The 23,054-nt window shown below is 36.4% G+C and overlaps 1 protein-coding gene across 1 annotated transcript in view; it reads left to right on the forward strand.

Moving 5' to 3' along the window:
- Nucleotides 1-4,921: 4,921 nt before the first annotated feature.
- CUNH1orf185 (chromosome unknown C1orf185 homolog) overlaps nt 4,922-23,054 on the forward strand; it is a 31,974-nt gene continuing 13,841 nt past the window's right edge. The window contains exons 1-2 of the mRNA XM_024739368.1: nt 4,922-4,937; nt 14,129-14,234. Of these exons, the coding sequence (XP_024595136.1) occupies nt 4,922-4,937; nt 14,129-14,234 (122 nt within the window). The remainder of the gene's footprint in view (nt 4,938-14,128; nt 14,235-23,054) is intronic.

The raw sequence follows: 23,054 nt of genomic DNA on the forward strand, positions 1-23,054 counted from the left end.
TTTGCAGGCAGTGGGATAGAGCTGCGTCTTGGTGCTGAGATGAGGACCTCCAGGAGACCTCATTCCAATTAATATTCCCTGGGGTCTGACTTTTTTTGTAGTCCACCAGTTTGGACTTCTTGCTCGCACCAGAGGAGCTCTGGCCTGTCCCCCAGCCTGGGAACCAAGACCCACAAGTCATGCAGCACTGCAAAAAAAAAAAGTAACAAGGAAAAAGGAGCAGAAAAATAACAGAATAAAAAATAAATTAAATTAGAGAAATAAAAAATATATTAGAAAAAATAAAAACGAATGAACAACAAAGCAAACAAGAACAAAGGAAAATAGAACCACAACAGAAAAAAAAAAAGCCAGTAAAAGCCTTGATGGGGGGAGTTGGTGGGGGCGGGCTTAGGCTCAGGAGTGCATGGCTGTAAAAGGCCTTGGGGGGCCATGCTTAGTCTCAGGACCTGTGTAGGTTGATGGGTCCCCAGAGGGCAGAGGTTCAGGCCCAGGACCTCAGCAGTCTGGCCAGGGCCTGAGCTGGCATGGGAAATGCTGGCCACATCCCCCTCCAATCCCCCAATCTCCCAAAGGTCTCTCTCTGTCCCAGCTGATTCCCTTGCTGTGAGTTGGAACCCCTCCTCTTCCCCAGCTGCCCCTCAGTGGCACCAGTCCCATCCTGCCTCCACTTTTCCTTCCCCCTCCTTCCCCCAACATCCCACCCAGTTGCATGGGGATCACTCCCATCACTTTAGGTCTCCAAGGTCCCCCACCAGTGCCTGGTAGGTGCCCTGGTTGTCAATACCATGCTGTTTTGATTACTATTTTAATTATAATAAGTCTTTAAATCATGTAGTTATCCCTCCAACTTTTTCTTCTTTTTTTAGAGGTGTTTTAACTATTCTTGGTCTTTTGCATTTCCATCTGAATTTTTGAATCACCTTATCAATTTTTATAAAAAAGCCTACTGGAATTTTGATTGGGATTGCATTGAAACTATAGATCAATTTAGGGAGAATTAATATCAGAACAGTAGTATGTGTCTCAACCCATGAGCAAGATATGTGTCTCTTTTTATTTAGGTCATCCCTAATTCCACTTAGCAATATTTTGTAGTTGCTTGTGTACAGGCTTTTCACATCTTTTATCAGATTTATCCCTAAGTATTTCATATTTTTATGCTGTTGCAAATGGTAATTTTTGAACATTTCAGTCTCCAATTGTTTTTTTGTTTTTTTCTTATCCTAAACAGAAGGAAGGCAAACATTATGGCACTTTTTTTTTTTGAATTTTATTTTATTTATTTTTTATATAGCAGGTTCTTATTAGTCATCAATTTTATACACATCAGTGTATACATGTCAGTCTTAGTTGCCCAATTCGTCACATCACCATCCCCACCCACCCGCGGCTTTCCCCCCTTGGTGTCCATACATTTGTTCTCTACCTCTGTGTCTCAACTTCTGCCCTTCCAATTGTTTTTGATAGTATATAGAAAGACTTTTCTTTTTGTTTTGTCTTTTTAAAAATTTTTATTTTATTGTGGTAAGAACACTTAAAAAATTTTGAAATGTACCCTCATAAATTTTTAAGTGTGTAATACAGTCCTGTTAACTATAGGCACAGTGTTGTACAGCAGATCTCTAGAACTTATCCATCTTGCATAGTTAAGATTTTATGCCCACTGATTAGCAACTCTTCATTTCCTTCCTTCCTCCAGCCCCTGGCAACCACCACTCTATGTTTCTATGAGTTTGATTGTACCTCATACAAATGGAATTACACAGTATTTGTCCTAATGTGACTGACTTATTTCACTTAGGATAATGTCCTTCAGGTTCATCCATGTTGTCATATTTTGCAGGATTTCATTCTTTTTTAAGGCTGTATGTATATACTACATTTTCTTTATCCATTTATACACTGGTGGATGTTTAGTTTTTTTACACATTTTAGCTATTGTGAATAGTGCTGTACTGAACATTGGAGTACTAATGTGTCTTTGAGATCTTGTTTTTATTTCTTTTGGATAAATACCCATAGTGGGGTTGCTGAATCATATGGTAGTTCTAATTTTAATTTTTTGAGGAATCTCAATACTGTTTTCCATAGGAGCTGCACCACTTTGCATTTCCACCAACAGTGTACAAGGGTTCCAGTTTCTCTGTATCCTCTTTAGTGTTGTTGTTGTTGTTGTTGAAAATAGTCATTCTAACTGGTGTGAGGTTATATCTCATTATGGTTTTGATTTACATTTCCCTAAGTGTTAGAGATGTTGAACATCTTTTCATATGCCTATTGGCCATTTATGTGTTTTCTTTGGAGAAATGTCTATTCAAGTCTTTAGCCCATTTTTAAGTTGGGTTATTAGTTTTTTTGCCATTGAGTTGTAGCTTTTATATTTTGGAAATTGACCTCTTATGGTTTGTAAATATTTTTTCCATTCTGTATGTTGCCTTATCACTCTGTCGATTGTTTCCTTTGCTGTGCAGAAAGTTTTTAGTTTGATATAGTCCCACTTGTCTATTTTTGCTTTTTTAATCTATGCTTTTGGTGTCATATTCATGAAATAATTTCAAAGACTAATGTCATGAAACAATTTTTCTGTTTTCTTCTAGGAGTTAACAGTACCAGAAGACAATTTTTTTTGTACATTGTTCTTGTATCCTGCAATCTTATTAAACTCACTTAATTTTTGTACTAGTTTATTTAAAATTCCACAGTATTTTCTACATAGATGATCATGTTCTCTGTGTGTCTTAGTCAATTCGAGCTGCTATAACATAATACCACAAACTGGATGTATTATAAACAACAGAAATTTATTTCTCACAGTTCTGGAAGCTTTAAATCTGATATATGGGGCCAAAATGATCAAGTTTTGTGTCTGGTAAGAGCCCTCTTCTTGCTTCTTGATGTGTTCTCAAGTGGTGGAAGGAGCTAGGGAGCTCTGTGGGATCTTTTTCATAAGAGCACTAATCCCTTTCACAAGGTCTCCACTCTCAAGACCTAACCACTTCTTGAAGGCCCCACCTCCTAAAACCATCACATTGGGCATTAGCATTTCAACATATGAATTTGGGGGGCACAGAAACATTCAGACCAAAGCACCGAGAATATAACTCTTATTTTTTCCATTTTACTCTAGATGTCTTTTATTTCTTTTTCATACCTGGTTGCACTGGCTAGACCCTTCAGTGCAGTGTTGAACAGAAGTTGTAAGAGTGGATATCCCTGTATTGTTACTGATTTTAGGAGGAAAGCATTCAATCTTTCACCATTAAGTCTGATGTTTTCAATAAATGACTTTTCTCAGGTTGGGGAATCTGATAACTAGGATAGAGATTCCCTTCTATCCTAGTGTCTGAGAGCTTTTTTTTTTAAATCAGGAATGGATGTTACAAAATTTTTCGTCTATTGACACAGATCCATATTGATCACATGGATTTTCTTTTCTAACTTCTTAATATGGTGAATTGCATTGATTGTTTTTTTCATGGTAAACCAACCTTGTTTTCTTGTGATAAACCCCACTTGGTCATGATGTATTATCCTTTTAATATAATGTTGGACTTAATTTGCTAAAATATTGTTTAGAATTTTGCATCTGTGTCCATAGATGCATTTTGCATATCTGTTCAGTTTGTAATTTCCTCTCTTTCTCTCTCTCACTTCTCTCTCTCTCTCTCCCTCTTTTTTCCCCTGGCTTTGGTATCAGGGTAATGTCAGCCTCATAGGATAAATCAAAAAAGAATTCTCTTGTCTTCAAATTTTGGGAAGCATTTGTATAGAATTAATACTATTTTTTCCCTTAAAATGTTTGGTAGAATTTACCAGTGAAGCACTTGGACATGGAGTTTCTTTTTAAGAATTTTAACTACAATTTCAATTTATTTAGTAGATGTGTGTCTATCTATGTTATCTATTTCTTCTTGAGTGAACTTTGAAAATTATGTATTTTAAGGAATTTTCCCTTTCATCTAAGTTGTTAGATTTATTAACATAAAATTGTTCATAATATTGCCTTATTATTATTTTAATATCTGTAAAATCTGTAGTAATGTCACATCTTTCATTTCTTTTTAAAAATAAATTTATTTATTTATTTTTGGCTGCATTGAGTCTCTGTTGCTAGGCTCGGGCTTTCTTTAGTTGTGGCAAGCAGGGGCTACTGTTCGTTGTGGTGCATGGGCTTCTCATTGCAGTGGCTTCTCTTGCTGCAGAACACAGGCTCTAGGTGTGTGGGCTTCAGTGGTTGTGGCATGCAGGCTCAGTAGTTGTGGCTTGTGGGCTCTAGAGTGCAGGCTCAGTAGTTGTGGAGCGTGGACTTAGTTGCTCTACAGCATGTGGGATCTTCCTGGACCAGGGCTCAAACCCATGTCCTGTGCATTGGCAGGCAGATTCTTAACCACTGCACCACCACAGAAGCCCTCTCATTTCTGGTATTGATAAGTTGTGCCTTTTTTCTTTTTATTGGTCAATCTAGCTAGAAGTTGATCAATTATATAGATATCAGAGAATCAGGTTTTTGTTTCATTGATTTTCTTTATTGTTTTTCTGTTTTCTATTTCATTGGTTTTCACTTGGTCTTTAGATTTTTTTCTTTTCTTTACTTTGGATTTAATTTGCTCTATTTATTTTAGTTTTTAAGGTTATTCACACATTTTTTCCCTAATACTGTAGTTTTTTGGTATTGATTTTCCCCTACATACTGCTTTGGTGGCATCCCACAAATCCTGATATGTTGTGTTTCATTTCATTTAGGTTGAGTGTTCTGTAAATGTCAATTACATCCATGATGATACATGGCTTCCAAAGTTCCCTGAGGTTCACCTCCATCCCAGTCAAGCCTAAAGGGAGAAAGAACATGGAGAAAGGTGCTTAGGAGGTTTTTATGACATCATTTCCATTCAAATTCCATTGGTTAGAACTCAGTTGCATGGCTTCACCTAATGGTATGGGAAGCTGGGACATGTAGTCTATCTTTTTGCCTGGGAAGAAGAGGAAAATACATTTGGACAAATAGCCAGAAACCTCTTTCTATTCTCTGGAAGGGCTTGTATAAGATAAGAAATACTTGAATCATGGGTATACAGTAGAAATTGTAAAGTTATTGGGGCCTGCTGCTTTCTTTGGGGGAAATTTTGTAACTGTTGATTCAGTTTAATGGATACATGTTCATTTAAGTTTTCTATTCTTGAGTCACTTTTTGTAAGTCACTTTTTAGGTATATATAATTTAGTATAAGTTTTAGAATATACTAGCATAAATTTGTTGAAAGTATTTTCTTATTTTAATTTCTGCTGTAACTGTAATTATGTTCTTTCTTCATCTTTGAAATTGTTTACCTGTGCCTTCTTTTTTAAAATTTGGTTACTCTTACTAGAGATATGTTAATCTTGTTAGTGTTTACCTAAAATCTTAATATTTTTTCACTAATTTCTGTTCTTTTTTATTTTCTTCCTCCACATTATTTGGACTCAATTTGCTTGTCTTTTTCAACTTGCAATTTGAATGCTAAGCTCATTTTTTTTTCAGCTTCTTTTTCCCCCTTGAATTTGTCTTCAGCTTTGTTGCTGCAAGCATTTATACATAGTGCTTCTTTATTGATTAGTTTTATGTAATTTCCAAATTTCCATTGATTTCTTCTTTAATGCAAGAGTTATTTACAGTGTGATTAAAAATTTCCAAGTATGGAAGCTTTTCCTAGAGTATGTATTAGGTTACTAATTTAAAATTAATTGTATTATTGTCAGAGAATGTGGTATCTGTAATAATCCTATAAAACTGTTGAGTCTTGCTTTATGGCCTGGTATATGCATGCTGTTTGACATGTCATCTTCTTTACTCTGTTAGTAATTCCTTGCAACATTATCTTATTTATTCCTTATTCTAATTATATGAGACAGGTAATATGACTCCCATTTTTCAAATAATAACATTAAAATCCAACCAGCATAATAAGTAGCTCTTCCAAGTACAAGTTCTTCCTAGTTAGCTTTGTATTCAATCAGAGCAGCCAACAACTAAAAAAAAATCAGTGTGGTCAACTTTTTATACCAGTTGCATATGAGCCCTGCTTATATTTTATTATAGACTTTTAAACCTCAGGGTAAAGATTCATGCTTACTTCAATGGCCTTTTATCCCTCCCTTGGTGTCTCAAACAGTATCTCACACATATTTGGTGTTCAATAAGCATTTGTTGAACTGGAGTAAACCTGAGACGAAATCTGGCAAAACCCTAGGAGAGTATAATAAAAAGGTATTGAATACTCAAAAAATAAAACCAAACATTCAGTTCTGGAATCACTACAAAAGTTAATCTGAAACTACTCCTGACACAAATATATAGTAATTCTGGTTAAAGATATAGGCATAGATACAGATAAGTAACACCTATATCCATGTCTATATTTAACTATATCCTTTATATATCTATATATATCCATATGTAGATATGTTAAAGGATATGTATATATCCAGCTATAGATAGATAGGTTAAAGGATAGACAGACTGGGGAAGAGGAACCTATAAAGGCAATAACATTATAGACAGAGAAATGGGAAAAAACCAAGTGAATTTGTTTTACTTATGCCAAGGTAAGAGAGAGAGAGAATGGTCAATAGTGACCTTTCAATTTTGTGTTAATGAAGTTATTAATGACCTTGGGAATAGAAGTTGTGAAGTAGAAATTCTCATTTAAAGAGTTTTGGCTGCAAATGGTAAGAAAAGGATCAACTGTAAGCTGGAGGTTACTGTGCATAGAGAGAAAGTTTTGTTTATCTTAAGGTGAAAGGGTCATACCTGGTTTAGGATTTAATATCTTTGGCTAGCTATCTCTTACTCATTCTGTAAGATTTAGCTCAGGTGTTCCCTAAGAAACTGTTCCTGCACTTAGTCAAAGTGCCTCTGTTGTCTTAGTGCTGTCAACAGGTCATTATCATAATAATTAGAATATTGTAATGAATATTCTGTTTAAATGTTGTACCCCCCAGATTTTAAACTCTATGACCATGTGTTACTTATCTTTTAGTCACCAATTCTTTTTTTTTTTGTTCGTTTATTTATTTATTGGCTGTGTTGGGTCTTCATTGCTGCATGTGGGGTTTCTCTAGTTGTGACGAGCAGGGACTACTCTTTGTTACGGTGTGCGGGCTTCTCATTGCAGTGGCTTCTCTTGTTGCAAAGCACAGGCTCTAGGGCATGTGGGCTTCAGTAGTTGTGGTGCATGGGCTCAGTAGTTGTGGCTCATGGGCTCTAGAGTGCAGGCTCAGTAGTTGTGTCGCATGGGCTTAGTTGCTCTGCAGCATGTGGTATCCTCCCGGAACAGGGATCGAACCTGTGTCCCCTGCATTGGCAGGCGGACTCTTAAACACTGTGCCACCAAAGAAGTCCTCAGTCACCAATTCTTGGCAAGGGTTTGGCAATAGGAAGTTCTCAAACCATGTTTAACTATACTATGGAATTTAAAAAAATTTTTCTCCTATCTTTCTACAGATCTTCCTGTATCTGTATTTTGTATTTATTTCTTCCATTATAATGCCTATAATTCCTTTTTAATTGCACGTATTCTTTTCCACATATATGAACTTCCTACTAAACCACATACCTAGGGACTTCCCTGGTGGTCCAGTGGTTAAGACTCCACATTTCTACAGCTGGGGGTGCAGATTTGATCTCTGGTCGGGGAACTAAGATCCTGCATGCTGAGTGGCACAGCCAAGAAACGAACAAACAAACAAAAAAAACAAGAAAAACCCACATACCTTTATTATTCATTTTTCTAATACTAACATCTAGCACAGTGCCTATCGTTTATTCATTGAATAGTCAATCATTTTTGAGTAACCAGTCATTATTCTAAACTCTAAGAATACCAGAGTGAAAAAGATTTATCTTCTAGTAGAAGAAGACAGACAATAGACAGTAAACCAATAAGTAAAGAAGACTATTTATTATAGCAATTATTAAAGATGAAGAAACAGGGTCATATAATAAAGTGACTGTTGAAAGTGAGGAGTCATTACTTTAGATAGCATACTTAAGGGCAGAGTCAAGAAAGTAAAACTCCTACCTCTGTATATAGTGTTTCTTTAACTTGTATATTGACTAAATCTTCAAAGTGAGAGGGGATCTTAATGATCATAGAGTCAAGCCTTTTCATTTTACAGATTGATTTATAGATAAAGTGTGATTTGTTGGAGGTATTAGAAAATATGTAATTTGTCTTTCTCTTGGTAAAATGGTTTGGGAACTTTCATATTCTCTAGGGCTCACTGGAATTCCCCTGAGTTCCCCTGAGATATAAATGGCCCATTTAAACCAGGGAGTAGAATGGTGTTTTACTAGTCACACCTATTTTCTTCCCTAGTGGAGAATTACAAAAAGGATAAAGAGGAGGGCAGAGATCTTAAGGAGGAGGAAGCTAAGTAGGCTGTAAACACAGTGATAACAATAGAGAAGTTGCTGCAGTGAGACATGTACTAAGTAAAGGAGTCAAGAATCACATATTAAGATTAAAAATTTTTGTTCCTGATTTTTCTAAGATTCTCATGCTAGAAAATCTGAATGTACAGAAAAGTCTGGAGTGGAAAATTATAACTAAGCCCTTACCCCAGGAGTAGCCAATATTGATTATTTTCCTTATAAAAGTATGTTTCTCCCTTTTTCTTTTCTTTCTTTCTTTTTTTTACAAAATTGAGATCCTATTGTTTTTATATTTTTTATACTTGAGAAAAGTAAAAAGAAAAGGACAAAGAATAACAAACATTCATGTAATCTTCTACTAAATAAATATTTTTTGGTCATATAAACTTCAGATTTTTAATTTTTTAAAGAAAACATTACAGGTAAAGTCTTAAGTTCATATTCAGTCCATAGTCCCATTCCCCTCATTTCCTCCCCAGACACAACTAACATCATGAGTATGGTGTATTTTAATACTTCTGTCACATTGTTTTTTAAAAAGTATTATTTTGTGTTTTCTTTTAATGTGCATAAATGGAATCAGTATGTGATTAGAATAATGAATATAAATTTATGGAAATTGCTTTATTCACTGAACACTAGGTTTTTCAGTTCTATTTATGGTGATACATATAGATCTAGTTTATTCATAAGTCATAAGTGTTAAGCTTGAATTTTCACTGAACACATCTCTATAACCAGCACCCTGTTCAAGAAACAGTATGTTAATTACCAGCATCCCTGAACTCCCCCCTGATGTCTTTGTTTGCCTTCTTTTGCCCAACATTATTTATGAAATTTATCCACTTTGTTGTGCATAGTTGTACTCTATTCTTTTTTTTTTTTTTTTTTTTTTTTTTTTTTTTGTTAGTATTTTTTTTTTTTTTTTTTTTTTTTTTTTTTTTTTTTTTTTTGCGGTACGCGGGCCTCTCACTGTTGTGGCCTCTCCCGTGCGGAGCACAGGCTCCGGACGCGCAGGCCCAGCGGCCATGGCTCACGGGCCCAGCCGCTCCGCGGCATGTGGGATCCTCCCGGGCCGGGGCACGAACCCACGTCCCCTGCATCGGCAGGCAGACTCCCAGCCACTGCGCCACCAGGGAAGCCCTGTACTCTATTCTTTCCCATTGTTATAGAACATTCTGCTTCCTTAAATCCATTAAACTTTTAAAATTTATCCGTTTAACTATCAGTGGGCCTTTGGGTAGTTTCCAGTTTGTGTCTCTATCAACATACACACGTAAAAGTGATGCTATCAACATTCTAGCATATATTTTTAAGAAAATATATATGTACTTCAGTTTGGTATATGTCTAAGAGTTGCTGGGTCATAGGGTATGTATATGTTCAGCTTTAATAATAGTGCCAAACAGTTTTCCAAAGTATTATAGAAAATTACATTCCCACCAACAGTGAGTGAGAATTCATGTTACTCTGCCACCTTGACAGCACTTGATATTTTCCATCTTTTTCATTTTAGGCATTGTACAGGGTTGTCATATTGACTCGTTGTGGTTTAATTTGCATTTCTGTGATTATTAATGAAGTTTTCATATATTTATTGGCCATTTAGATATCCTCTTTTATGATACCCTTAAATATTTAGCATTTATACTTAGCTGTTTTTCTAACAAAATCTAAAGATATTCATTGTCTATACTAGGTAAAGAAGGACTTTAGCAATTTTTTAATTACTATTGTTCTCTCATTTATTGGTTGTATGCCTTTGAGCAAGTTACTTAACCTCATTTTTGCCTCATCTGTTTCCTCATCTGTAAAGTGGGGAAATAATAATACTTAGCTTATAGAGTTGTGAGAATTAAATGAGTGAACATCTTTGAATTTAAATGAGTGAATCACTTTGAACGTGCCTGGCATATAGTATTTGCTGTATAAATATTAGATTATTATTATTGTTGTTATTGGTGAAAGAATAGACAATGTATACCAAGGGGACAGAATAGAGATTCCAGAAATAGACAGACACAAATATAGCTAATTGATTTTTGACAAGGGTGCAACAACAACTCTATGAAGAAAGGATGGTCTTTTCATCAAATAGTGTTGGAACTACTAAATACACATATCCCAAAACAAAAAAACCCAAAAAACTTGACCCCTACCTCTCACCTTATGCAAAAATTAATTCAAAATGAATCATGAATTAAATGTAAAACATAAAACTAGAAATATTTTATAGGAAAACATAGAAGAAAATCTTTGTGACCTGCAAAGAGTTCTTAGATACAGCCCATAGCACAAACCATAAAAGAAAAAAGTTGATAAATTGGATATCACTAAAATTAAAAAGTTTTGCTCTGTGAAAGACACTATTAAGAGAATTGAAAAGACAAGCCACAGATGGGAGAAAATATTTCCAAATCATGTATCTGACCACGGATTTGTATCCAGAATATATAAAGAATTCTAAAAAAATCAGCAAAGATTTGAACAAATACTTCACTGAATAAGATATATGGATGGCAAATAAGCATGTGGAAAGACACTCAACATACTTATTCACTAAGGAAATGTAAATTAAAACAGGGGTCCCAAAAAAGAGAGAAGTAGCAGAGAAGCAATATTAAAAGATGCAGCTTAAAAGGGTTTTTTCTTTTCCTTTTCTTTAAGGAAGATACCACTGTATCTCCACAGTAAGATACCACTGTGCATCTATTAGGATGGCCGAAATGAAACTGACAATATCAAGTGGTAGCCATGATACAGAGCAACTGAAACTGTTGTATTTGCTGGTGAGAAAGCAAGACAGAACAGCCACTTTGGAAAGCAGTTTGGTAGTTTCTTATAAATTTGAATATATACTTGTTATATGAGCCTACTGAAGTAAAAATTTATGTTCAAATAAGCAACTGTATGCAAATGTATAGTATGCCTTATTCCTAACAACCCCAAACTGGAAACAACCAAACATCTCTTAGCTGGGGAATAAACTGTGGTCCATCTATAAAGTGGAATGTTACTCAGCAATAAAAAGAAACAAACTACTGATACATGCAACAACATGGCTGAATCTCAAATGCATTATGCTAAGTTAAAAAAGCCAGACTCAAAAGACAACATGCTGTATTCTATTTATACGAAATTCTGGAAAAGGCAAAAACATAAGGATAGAGAATAGGGATGGAAAATAATCAGTGGTTGCCAGCAGTTAGTACTTGACTACTAAGAGGCTGTACAAGGAAATGTTTTGGGGTGATGGAAGTTTTCTGTAACTTGGTTGTGGTGGTGATTAAATACTTTTTATATTTGTCAAAACTTACAGAACTGCACACACACACACACACACACACACACAAGTGAATTTTAGTATGTGTAAATTGAAAAAAAGTTTTTTAAAGAAAAAACCTTCTGGGCTTCCCTGGTGGTGCAGTGGTTAAGAATCCACCTGTTAATACAGGGGACATGGGTTCAATCTCTGGTCCGGAAAGATCCCACATGCTGCAGAGCAACTAAGCCCGTGCGCCACAACTACTGAGCCTGTGCCCTAGAGCCCGCGAGCCACAACTACTGAGCCTGCGTGCTACAGCTACTGAAGCCCGCATGCCTAGAACCCGTGTTTCGCAACAAGAGAAGCCACTGCAGTAAGCCCATGCACCGCAACAAAGAGTAGCCCCCACTCACCGCAACTAGAGAAAGCCCGCATGCAGCAATGAAGACCCAACGCAGCCAAAAATAAATTAATTTTAAAAAAGGAAAAGAAAAAACCTTTTTAGGCTGTATCTCTTAATATTGCTTCTCTGCTACTTCTCTGTTCTCTCTTTTGGGACCCCTATTAGTTTTATGCTATATGCTCTTAATCTTTTCCAAGTCTCATAATTTATCACATTTTTCACTTTTTTATGTAATTGGGTGAATCTCTCAGTATTATCTTTCATTTCATTAATTCTTTGTATTTAAAGAAGCATGTACTCCATCTTGAAATTTTTTAATTTATAATTTCCAAGATTCCTCCTTGGTCCTCTTTTGAGCTGGTCATTCACCAGGCCAGAGGATGGCTTGGTCTGGGAATTCTCTCACTGATATTCTCTGCTTCTAGTTAATTCCTGCTTCCAGATCTCGGTGCCTAGCATGCTTGTGGTTTTAGCTCCTACTTATTTCTGTGTGTTGCTTTTCTACTTTCGTCCATAGAAATATATATCTTATATTTGAGCACAACTATATCTTTAAATTTTTAAAAAATATGTGTTTTATCTATCTTGCTTTTATCTTTTAATCCTATCTGATATTTCCTTATACCACTATGCCTGTGATCCTCAACTGAGGGCAGTTCTGTCCATCAGAATGCATTTGGTAATGCCTGGAGATACCTTTGGCACAATGCACAGGACAGCCCCTCACAACAAATTAACTGGTCCAAAATATCTGTATTTTTTCATATATAAAAATGAAAATTGGAGGTGTTTTTTCGTATTGTTTCACTTTGATAAATAGCCTTATGTAACTTTTTTGTACCATTAATTAATTTCCAAATGTAGATATTTCTGAACCCAAAGAAAACTAAGATTTGAGAAGCACTGTCTAGAAAGTTAGAAATTACCTAGAAAACAACAGAAGTATGGGAACAACAAAGTCTTTATCACCTCATACCCTTACTGGAACTTACAATATGTTCACACATAAAGATCTTCTATTAGATTTATACTTTTAAACCACTTTTCCCCAAAATAATATACTCCTAAGTTGTCTTAAGGCCCTTCAAATTCTATACAGCCTTCTGTGAAAGCTTTCTACAGCTTGCTTTATGCTTAGGTAGCAGATTTCAGAATCTTAATGAATACTTGACAAACCTAACTATAAATATCTCATGCTTTCTTTATTCTTAATTCTTTTTAATACATACCAGTATTAAGATGTTTGGTAGCAGGGATACGATAATAGAAAAAAAAAGAGGACTGCCCTTAATTTGCTGCATGACCTTACTTCACTTACTGCTTTCACCTGGGCCTCAGTTTTATCATCTGGAAAATGAAGGAGTTATACCATATAATTCCTGTAGGCTTTTCCAGTTATAAAAATGTGATATATCATTATTTACATTGTTTTTATTTAGCTTTTGGCTATGATCTTTTACTGTTCCTGAGAAAAAGTAGAGATAAAATGTTTAAAGATTTCTAAGGTCTTTAAAAATTCCTCATATTTGTTCTTTACAACCCTCACCTACCTCCTTGTAGTGATTGATAATAAAAATCTTAAAATGGAAATCCTCTTATGTTGAAGGACTGCAAAGAATGATACTGGAAAAGTAGCATAAAAATTCACAGCTGGTCTGGAAAGGGAGACAACTAGATAAGAAGAAAGGAGGTGACAGCTGTATAAAAACAAGCAAAACCTAGGTCTCAAATTTTGGTAGGGTCAAAGAAATGTGCCCTGGGCCCTAATGAGAATGAGGCCCCGAGTAATTCTCAAACTCAGGGTCTTGAAATTTATTAGAATTGCAAAGGACCAGAATTCAGGTCTCCCAACCTCCTCATTAATGTCTTAAACACTACATTATGTGTTATTAATGCACATTATGTGTGTTTTTATGGGTGTTACTGTGTATTAACACACATTATGTGTTATTAACACTACATTATGTGTCAAGCTATTATGTCATTTAATTTTACATAGAGAATGAAGGTATATGCCTGAAATAATCTTTTATAATTTATTTGTATAGGTTTTTTTAACCACTTAACCTATTTTCTGGCTGCTGGTGCTGTTACTTTGGGAATTGGTTTCTTTGCTTTGGCATCAGCTTTGTGGTTCCTGATTTGCAAACGAAGGTAAGATTTATTAGAATATTTGACTTTTTTTCTTTTAAAAATTCAGTGAAAGATTTTCTCAAATGGTATTAAATTTAAATAACTATAATGATATTGATTCTGTAATTTGATTGGGGAGAGAAAACTTTACATGTTTAGAGTAGCCTGAAAAGAGAAGTCCTAGTAGTATAATAGTCTGAGCAGTATAATAGCAATCTTCATGCATTAAAATTTTAAGGAATAACGAAATCTATTTTATTCTGTAGAAGACATGGGTTTGAATTATAATAGAAGGCTAGAAAACTTTAAAAATTTTGACTACTAACTTAGAGGTTAAAAACATTACTGAGAGAAAAAGACTTTCTTTAGGAGATATTTAAGAAGAGAGCTGACAGAATCTCTGGTATGGTCTAAATGTAGTCTTTTGCCAGAGATGGAAAAAAGATACTTGATACCTCAGTTCCTTTCAACCCTAAAATTTGGTGTTTTTTTATTATTTAATTGGTTCAGTATTTGCTTTGGCTCATGTTAAAAAATTTAAATTGTAATACGATCTTCCCACACACTCTTCCGGTATTCCCTATTTCAGCAAATGAATACATACTATCTATCCACTTGCACAAGTCAGAAAACCAGAAATTATTCACTAATTCATTCTTTCACAGACTTGCAGTGCCACTGGGAGGAGACAGATAATTAACAAATAAAGTGGTCAGGGAATGTCTCTTCAAGTGGGTAGTATTTAATCTGAGACTTAGATTAAAAAAAGAAGCCAGACATGTGACGACCCTGTGGAAGAGCTTTTTTCTAAGCTAATGTGATAGCAAGTACAGAAACTCCAAGTAGGAATGATCATGGTATTGTTCAGTAAACAGAAAGTCAGTGTGAGTAGACTGAAGTGAGAGGGAAATAATGATGAGATTAAAGAGGGAGATAAGGGTCAAATCACACAGGAATTTGTAGGCTAAAACATGGAATTTAGATTTTATTATTTCTGCCATCAGAAGGTTTTAAGCAAGGGAATGATATTATCATCATAATAATAGCTAAAATCAAGGGTTTACTGCATACTGTTCTAAGTGCTTTATATGTAGTTATCTCATTTAGACCTCATAACTGCCCCATGAAGTTGCAGTAATATTATTCCCATTTTGAAGACTAAAATGCCACCTATAGATGATTTACATTTTAATAACACTTAAAAAATTGAGATATAGATTTTAAATATATGATGTTGAATTTCAACAAATATATTCCCATGTAATCGCAACCCCAGTCAAGATATAGACATTTTCCATCATCCTGTAAGGATCCCTCATCCTGCTTTCCAGGAATTTCTCCCCACCTCCTACCCAGAGTCAGTCATTATTCTGATTTTTATCACCATAGATTAATTTGGCCTATTCTTGAACTTCATATAAATGGACTTTTTATGTCTGCTTTTTTCACTTAATGTAATATTTTTGAGATTCATTTATGCTGTTGCATTTATCTGTTCATTCTTTTGATTAATGAGTAGTATTACATTGTATGAATTTACCTCAGTTTGTTTATCCATTTTTCTGTTAATGGACATTTAGGTCATTTCCAACATTTAGCCCTTAGGAAATAAGGCTGCTGTGAACATTCTAATCTTTTTGTACATGTGCTTTCACTCCCCTTGGGTAAGAGTAGAATTGGTGGATAGTATGATTAGCTTTAAAAGAAACTGCTAAACAGTTTTCCAAGATGGATGTACATTCCCGTCAGCAATGTATGAGAGTTCTGATTCATATTTTTAAAAGATTTTTCTTATGTCTCTATGAATCCTGTATGTTAATGGAAAAAGAGTAAAAGTGGAGAGGCAAGTTAGGATGCTATTGCACAGTCCATGTTAAGGATGATTGTGTCTTAGACTAATATGGAAGTAGAGGAGATGAAGAGAAGGGGCTGGACTTGGGGTAGTTTTGCAGGTAAAGTTAGCAGGTCTTATTGATGGATTGGATGAGGTAAGGAAAGATAAGTGAAATGGCAGAGTTAATGCTAATACCTACATTTTTATCATGAGCAACTGAGTAGTTAATCATGCCATTTACTGAGATGAGGAGGTGATTGGGAGGGAAACAAGTTGAGGGAGTGGTGGTAAACTAGGAGTTGTATTTTGGATGTAAGTTTGAAAGCCTATGAAACATCCAAGTAAAAACGTTAGACAGTCAGATATACGTGTGTGAATTTCAGGGGAGAAATCAGGGCTGAAGATTTAGGTTATCAATGTATAGAGGGTATATAAAATCATACAACTGGGGGGCATGGAGTCAAGATGGTGGAGTAGGAGGACATGGAATTTGCATCTCCTCACAACTAGGGCAGCTACCAGATGCTGGTGGGTGGCCTTGACACCCAAGGGGATGGGAGGAACCCCCAAGTGACTAAGTAGGACGTTGGGGGGAGCAAGGGAGGAAGAGAAGTGGAGGTGAGATGGTACTGGCACCCCTGAGGGGTGACTGGGAGAGGGAAGGGGTTCCCATGCCTGGAGAGACCCATTCACCACAAGGGGATTAACAGGGACAGGGAGAGACCCTCAGGGGTTTGGAGGATCAGAGGAGAATGCAGCCAGCATTTCCCCTGCCCACTTGGGCCCCGGGGAGCATGCTGGGGTCCCAGGTCTAGTCCTCCACCTTCTGAGGACCCTCCATCCACATGGGTCCTGGGGACGTGGGAACAAGAGAAGGGGGAAGAGTAGAGGTGAACAGGGAGGGACCCTAGGGGATCTGAAGATCGGGGTAATGGGACTAGTGTTCCCCGCCCCCACTCGGGACCCTGCAAGCCTGCTGGGGTCCCGGGCATGATCCTCCACACTCTGAGGTCAGAGGCAATCTGAGCCCCCTCCAGCCATGCTGAGCCTAAGCCCTGCCCCCCATTCACACCAGAGCCTTTTCCAGCCATCTGCGTACTGAGCCCAGACACCACCCCCTGCCTAAACCCTGCCCCTGCTTAAGCCTCGCCCCACACAGCCAAGGCCTTTTCTGGCCCCTTTTTTTTTCCCTACTATTGTGGTTCTGTTTTACCTTTCAGTTGTTGTTTCATTTATATTTTTATTTTTTCTAATATATCTGTTAGTGTTCTAAATTTTTATTCCTTCTTATTGTTCTCTTTTTTTTTTTTTTGCCATGCCATGTGGCTTCCAGGATCTTGGTTCATGGGCTGGGGGGGGTTGGGTCTGAGCTCCTGTGGTGGGAGCACCAAGTCTGAACCACTGGACTAACAGAGAACCTCAGACCCCAGGGAATATTAATCAGAGTGAGGTCTCCCAGGGGTCCTCATCTCACCGCCAAGACCCAGCTCTACCCAACTGTCTGCAAACTCCAATGTTGGAAGCGTCAGACCAAACAACCAGTAAGACAGGAGCACAGTCCCACACATCAAAAAAAAATGATAAGACAAAAAATATATATTACATATGGAGGAGCAAGGTAAAAACCTAAAAGGCCAAACAAATGAAGAGGAAATAGGCACCTACCTGAAAAAGAATTCAGAGTAATGATAATAAAGATGATCCAAAATCTTGGAAATAGAATGGAGGCAAAGATCAAGAAAATACAAGAAATGTTTAACAAAAACCTAGAAGAACTAAAGAACAAACAAACAGTGATGAACAACACAATAACTAAAATGAAAAATACACTAGTAGGAACCAATAGCAGAATAACCGAGGCAGAAGAACGAATAAGTGAGCTGGAAAATAGAATGGTGGAAATAACTGCCAAGGAGTGAATAAAGAAAAAAGAATGAAAAGAATTGAAGACAATCTTAGAGACCACTGGGACAACACTAAATGCACCAACATTCGAATTATAGGGGTCCCAGAAGAAGAATAGAAAGAGAAAGGGTCTGAGAAAACATTTGAAGAGATTATACTCGAAAACTTCCCTAACATGGAAAAGGAATTAGCCACTCAGGCCCAGGAAGTGCAGAGAGTCCCAGGCAGGATAAACCCAAGGAGAAACATGCCAAGACACATAGTAATCAAATTGACAAATATTAAAGACAAAGAAAAATTATTAAAAGCAACAAGGGATAAATGACAAATAACATACAAGGGAACTCCCATAAGGTTAACAGCTGATTTCTCAGCAGAAACTCTACAAGCCAGAAGGGAGTGGCACGATATATTTAAAGTGATGAAAGGGAATAAGCTACAACCAAGATTACTCTACCCGACAAGGATCTCATTCAGATTCGATGGAGAAATTAAAACCTTTACAGACAAGCAAAAGCTAAGAGAGCTCAGCACCACCAAACCAGCTTTATAACAAATGCTAAAGGAACTTCTCTAAGTGGGAAACACAAGAGAAGAAAAGGACCTACAAAAACAAACCCAAAACAATTAAGAAAATGGTCATAGGAACATACATATCAATAATTACCTTAAATGTGAATGGATTAAATGCTACAACCAAAAGACACAGACTGGCTGCATGGATACAAAAACAAGACCCATATATATGCTGTCTACAAGAGACTCACTTCACACCTAGGGACACATACAGACTGAAAGTGACGGGATGGAAAAAGATATTCCATGCAAAAGGAAATCACAAGAAAGCTGGAGTAGCAATATTCATATAAGATAAAATAGACTTTAAAATAAAGACTGTTACAAGCAATAAGGAAGGACACTACATAATGATAAAGGGATCAATCCAAGAAGAAGATATAACAATTATAAATATTTATGCACCCAACATAGGAGCACCTCAATACATAAGGCAAATGCTAACAGCCATAAAAGGGGAAATTGACAGTAACACAACAATAGTGTGGGACTTTAACACCCCACTTAAACCAAAAGACAGATCATCCAGACATAAAATAAGGAAATACAAGTTTTAAATGACACAATAGACCAGATAGATTTAATTGAAATTTATAGGACATTCCACACAAAAGTGGCAGAATACACTTTCGTCTCAAGTACACATGGAACATTCTCCAGATAGATCACATTTTCCAAGGTCACAAATCAAGCCTCAGTAAATTTAAGAAAATTGAAATCATATCAAGCATCTTTTCTGACCACAATGCTATGAGATTAGAAATCAGTTACAGGGGAAAATACTGTAAAAACACAAATACATGGAGGCTGATCAGTGAGCTGCTAAATAAGCAAAGGATCACTGAAGAAATCAAAGAGGAAATTTAAAAATACATAGAAACAGATGACAATGACAAAAAGCAGTTCTAAGAGGAAGTCTATAGCAATTCAATCTCACCTCAAGAAACAAGAAAAATCTCAAATAAAAAATCTAACCTTACACCTAGAGCAACTAGAGAAAAAAGAACAAACAAACAAACAGACAAACAAAACCAAAGTCAGTAGAAGGAAAGAAATCATAAAGATCAGAGCAGAAATAAATGACATACTAACAAAGAAAATAGTAGCAAAGATCAACAAAACTAAAAGCTGGTTCTTTGAGAAGATAAACAAAATTGATAAATCTTTAGCCAGACTCATCAAAAAAAAAAGGGAGAGGACTGAATAAAATTACAAATGAAAAAGGAGAAATTACAACTGACACCGCAGAAATACAAAGGATCATAAGAGACTACTACAAGCAACTGTATGCCAATAAAATGGACAACCTGAAAGAAATGGACAAATTCTTGGAAAGGTACAACTTTCCAAGACTGAACCAGGAAGAATTAGAAAATATAAACAAACCAAGCGCAAGTAATCAAATTGAAACTGTAATTAAATATCTTCCAACAAACAAATTGCAGGACCAGATGGCTTCACAGGTGAATTCTATCAAACATTTAGAGAAGAACTAACACCTATCCTTCTCAAACTCTTCCAAAAATTGCAGAACGAGGAGCACTCCCAAGCTCATTCTATGAGGCCACCATCACCCTGATACCAAAACTATAAAAATCACAAAGAAAGAAAATTACAGGCCAATATCACTGATGAATATAGATGCAAAATTCCTCAACAAAATATTAGCAAACAGAATCCAACAACACATTCAAAGGATCATACACCATGCTCAAGTGGGATTTATCCCAGGGATGCAAGGATTCTTCAATATATGCAAATCAACCAATATGATACACCATATTAACAAATTAAAGAATAAAAACCATATGATCATCTCAATAGATATAGAAAAAGCTTTTGACAAAATTCAACACCCGTTTATGATAAAAACTCTCCAGAAAGTTGACATAGAGGGAACCTATCTGAAAGTAATAAAGGCTGTATACGACAAACCCACAGCAAACATCATTCTCAATGGTGAAAAACTGAAAGCATTTCCTTGAAGATCAGGAACAAGACAAGGATGTCCACTCTCGCCACTCTTATTCAACATAGTTTTGGAAGTCTTAGCCATGGCAATCAGAAAAGAAATAAAAGGACTACAAATTGGAAAAAAAGAAGTTAAACTGTCATTGTTTGCAAATGACATGATACCATACATAGAATATCCTAAAGATGACACCAGAAAGCTGCTAGAGCTAATCAATGAATTTGGTAAAGTTGCAGCACACAAAATTAATGCACAGGAATCTCTTCCATTCCTCTACACTAACAACAAAATATCACAAAGAGAATTTAAGGAAACAATCCCATTTACCATCACAATAAAAACAATAAAATACCTAGGAATAAACCTACCTAAGGAGGCAAAAGACCTGTACACAGAAAACTATAAAACACTGATAAAAGAAATCAAAGATGACACAAACAGGTGGAGAAATATACCATGTTCTTGGATTGGAAGAATCAATATTTTGAAAATGACTATACTACCCAAAGGAATCTACTGATTCAATGCAATCCCTTTCAAATTACCAATGGCATTCTTCACAGAATTAGAACAAAAAAAATTACAGTTTGTATGGAAACACAAAAGACCCCAAATAGGCAAAGAAATCTTGAGAAAGAAAAGTGGAGCTGGAGGAATCAGGCTACCTGACTTCAAATTATACTACAAAGCTACAGTAATCAAAACAGTATGGTACTGGCACAAAAACAGAAATAGAGATCTGGATAGAAAGCCCAGAGAATAACCCATGCACCTGTGGTCACCTAATCTATGACAAAAGAGACAAGAGTATGCAATGGAGAAAAGACAGTCTCTTCAATAAGTGGTGCTGGGAAAACTGGACAGCCACATGTAAAAGAATGAAATTATAACACTCCCTAACACCATACATAAAAATAAACTCAAAACTGATTAAACACCTAAATGTAAGATTGGACACTTTAAAACTGTTAGAGGGAAACATAAGAAAAACACTCTTTGACAAAAATCACAGCAAGATCTTTTTTGACCCACCTCCTAGAGTAAAGAAAATAAAAACAAAAATAAACAAATGTGACTTAATTAAACTTAAAAGCAAAGGAAACCGTAAACGAGATGAAAAGACAACCCTCAGAGTGGGAGAAAATATTTGTAAATGAAGCAATGGGCAAAGGATTAATCTCCAAAATATACAAACAGCTCATGCAGCTCAATATCAAAAAAACAAACAACCCAATCAAAAAATGGGCTGAAGACCTAAATAGACATCTCTCCAAAGAAGACATACAGATGGCCAAGAGGCACATGAAAAGATGCTCAGCATCATTAATTATTAGAGAAATGCAAATCAAAACTACAATGAGGTATCACCTCACACTGGTCAGAATGACCATCATCAAAAAATCTACAAACAATATATGCTGGAGAGGGTGTGGAGAAAAAGGAACCCTCTTGCCCTCTTGGTGGGAATGTAAATTGATACAGCCACTGTGGAGAACAGTATGATGGTTCCTTTAAAAACCTAAAATAGAACTACCATATGACCCAGCAATCCCACTACTGGGATATACCCTGAGTAAACCATAATTCAAAAGGACACATGTTCATTGGAGCACTATTTACAATAGCCAGGAGATGGAAACAACCTAAATGTCCATCGACAGATGAATGGATAAAGAAGACGTGGTACATATATACAATGTAATATTACTCAGTCATACATAAAAAGGAACGAAATTGGGTCATTTGTAGAGGTGTGGATGGACCTAGAGTCTGGCACAGAGTGAAGTGGGTCAGAAAGAGAAAAACAAACATTGTATATTAACTAATATATGTAGAATCTAGAAAAATGGTACAGATGAACCTATTTGTGGTCAAGAATAGAGATGCAGACACAAGAACCGATGGGTGAACATGGGGGGAAGGGGAGTGTGGGATGAACTGGCAGATTAGGATTGACATATATACACTACCATGTGTAAAATAGCTAATGGGAACCTGCTGTAAAGCACAGGAAGCTCAACTCGGTGCTCTGTGATGACCTAGATGGGTAGGATGGTGGTGGGAAGGAGGGAGGTCCAAGAGGGAAGGGATATATGTATACATATAGCGGATTCACTTCATTGTACAGCAGAAACTAACACAACATTGTAAGGCAGTTATACTCCAATTAAAAAAAGTCATACAACTGGATGAGACTAACCAGGGAGTGATTGTTTAGAGAGAAGAACATAGGACTGGTCTTCAGCTCACCAATATTAGACATATAGAAAAAGAGTAGGAGGAATCAACAACATCTGAAAAGGAAAAGCAGAAAGATGTGTGGTGTCAAGCAAGTCAAAATTAGAAAATGTTTGGGCTTCCCTGGTGGCGCAGTAGTTGAGAGTCTGCCTGCCGATGCAGGGGACACGGGTTCGTGCCCCGGTCCGGGAAGATCCCACGTGCTGTGGAGCGGCTGGACCCGTGAGCCATGGCCGCTGAGCCCGTGCGTCCGGAGCCTGTGCTCCGCAATGGGAGAGGCCACAACGGTGAGAGGCTCGCGTACCTCAAAAAAAAA

This window comes from Neophocaena asiaeorientalis, unplaced genomic scaffold (assembly GCF_003031525.2).
Source record: "Neophocaena asiaeorientalis asiaeorientalis breed wild unplaced genomic scaffold, Neophocaena_asiaeorientalis_V1.1 scaffold138, whole genome shotgun sequence".
Taxonomy (NCBI): domain Eukaryota; kingdom Metazoa; phylum Chordata; class Mammalia; order Artiodactyla; family Phocoenidae; genus Neophocaena; species Neophocaena asiaeorientalis.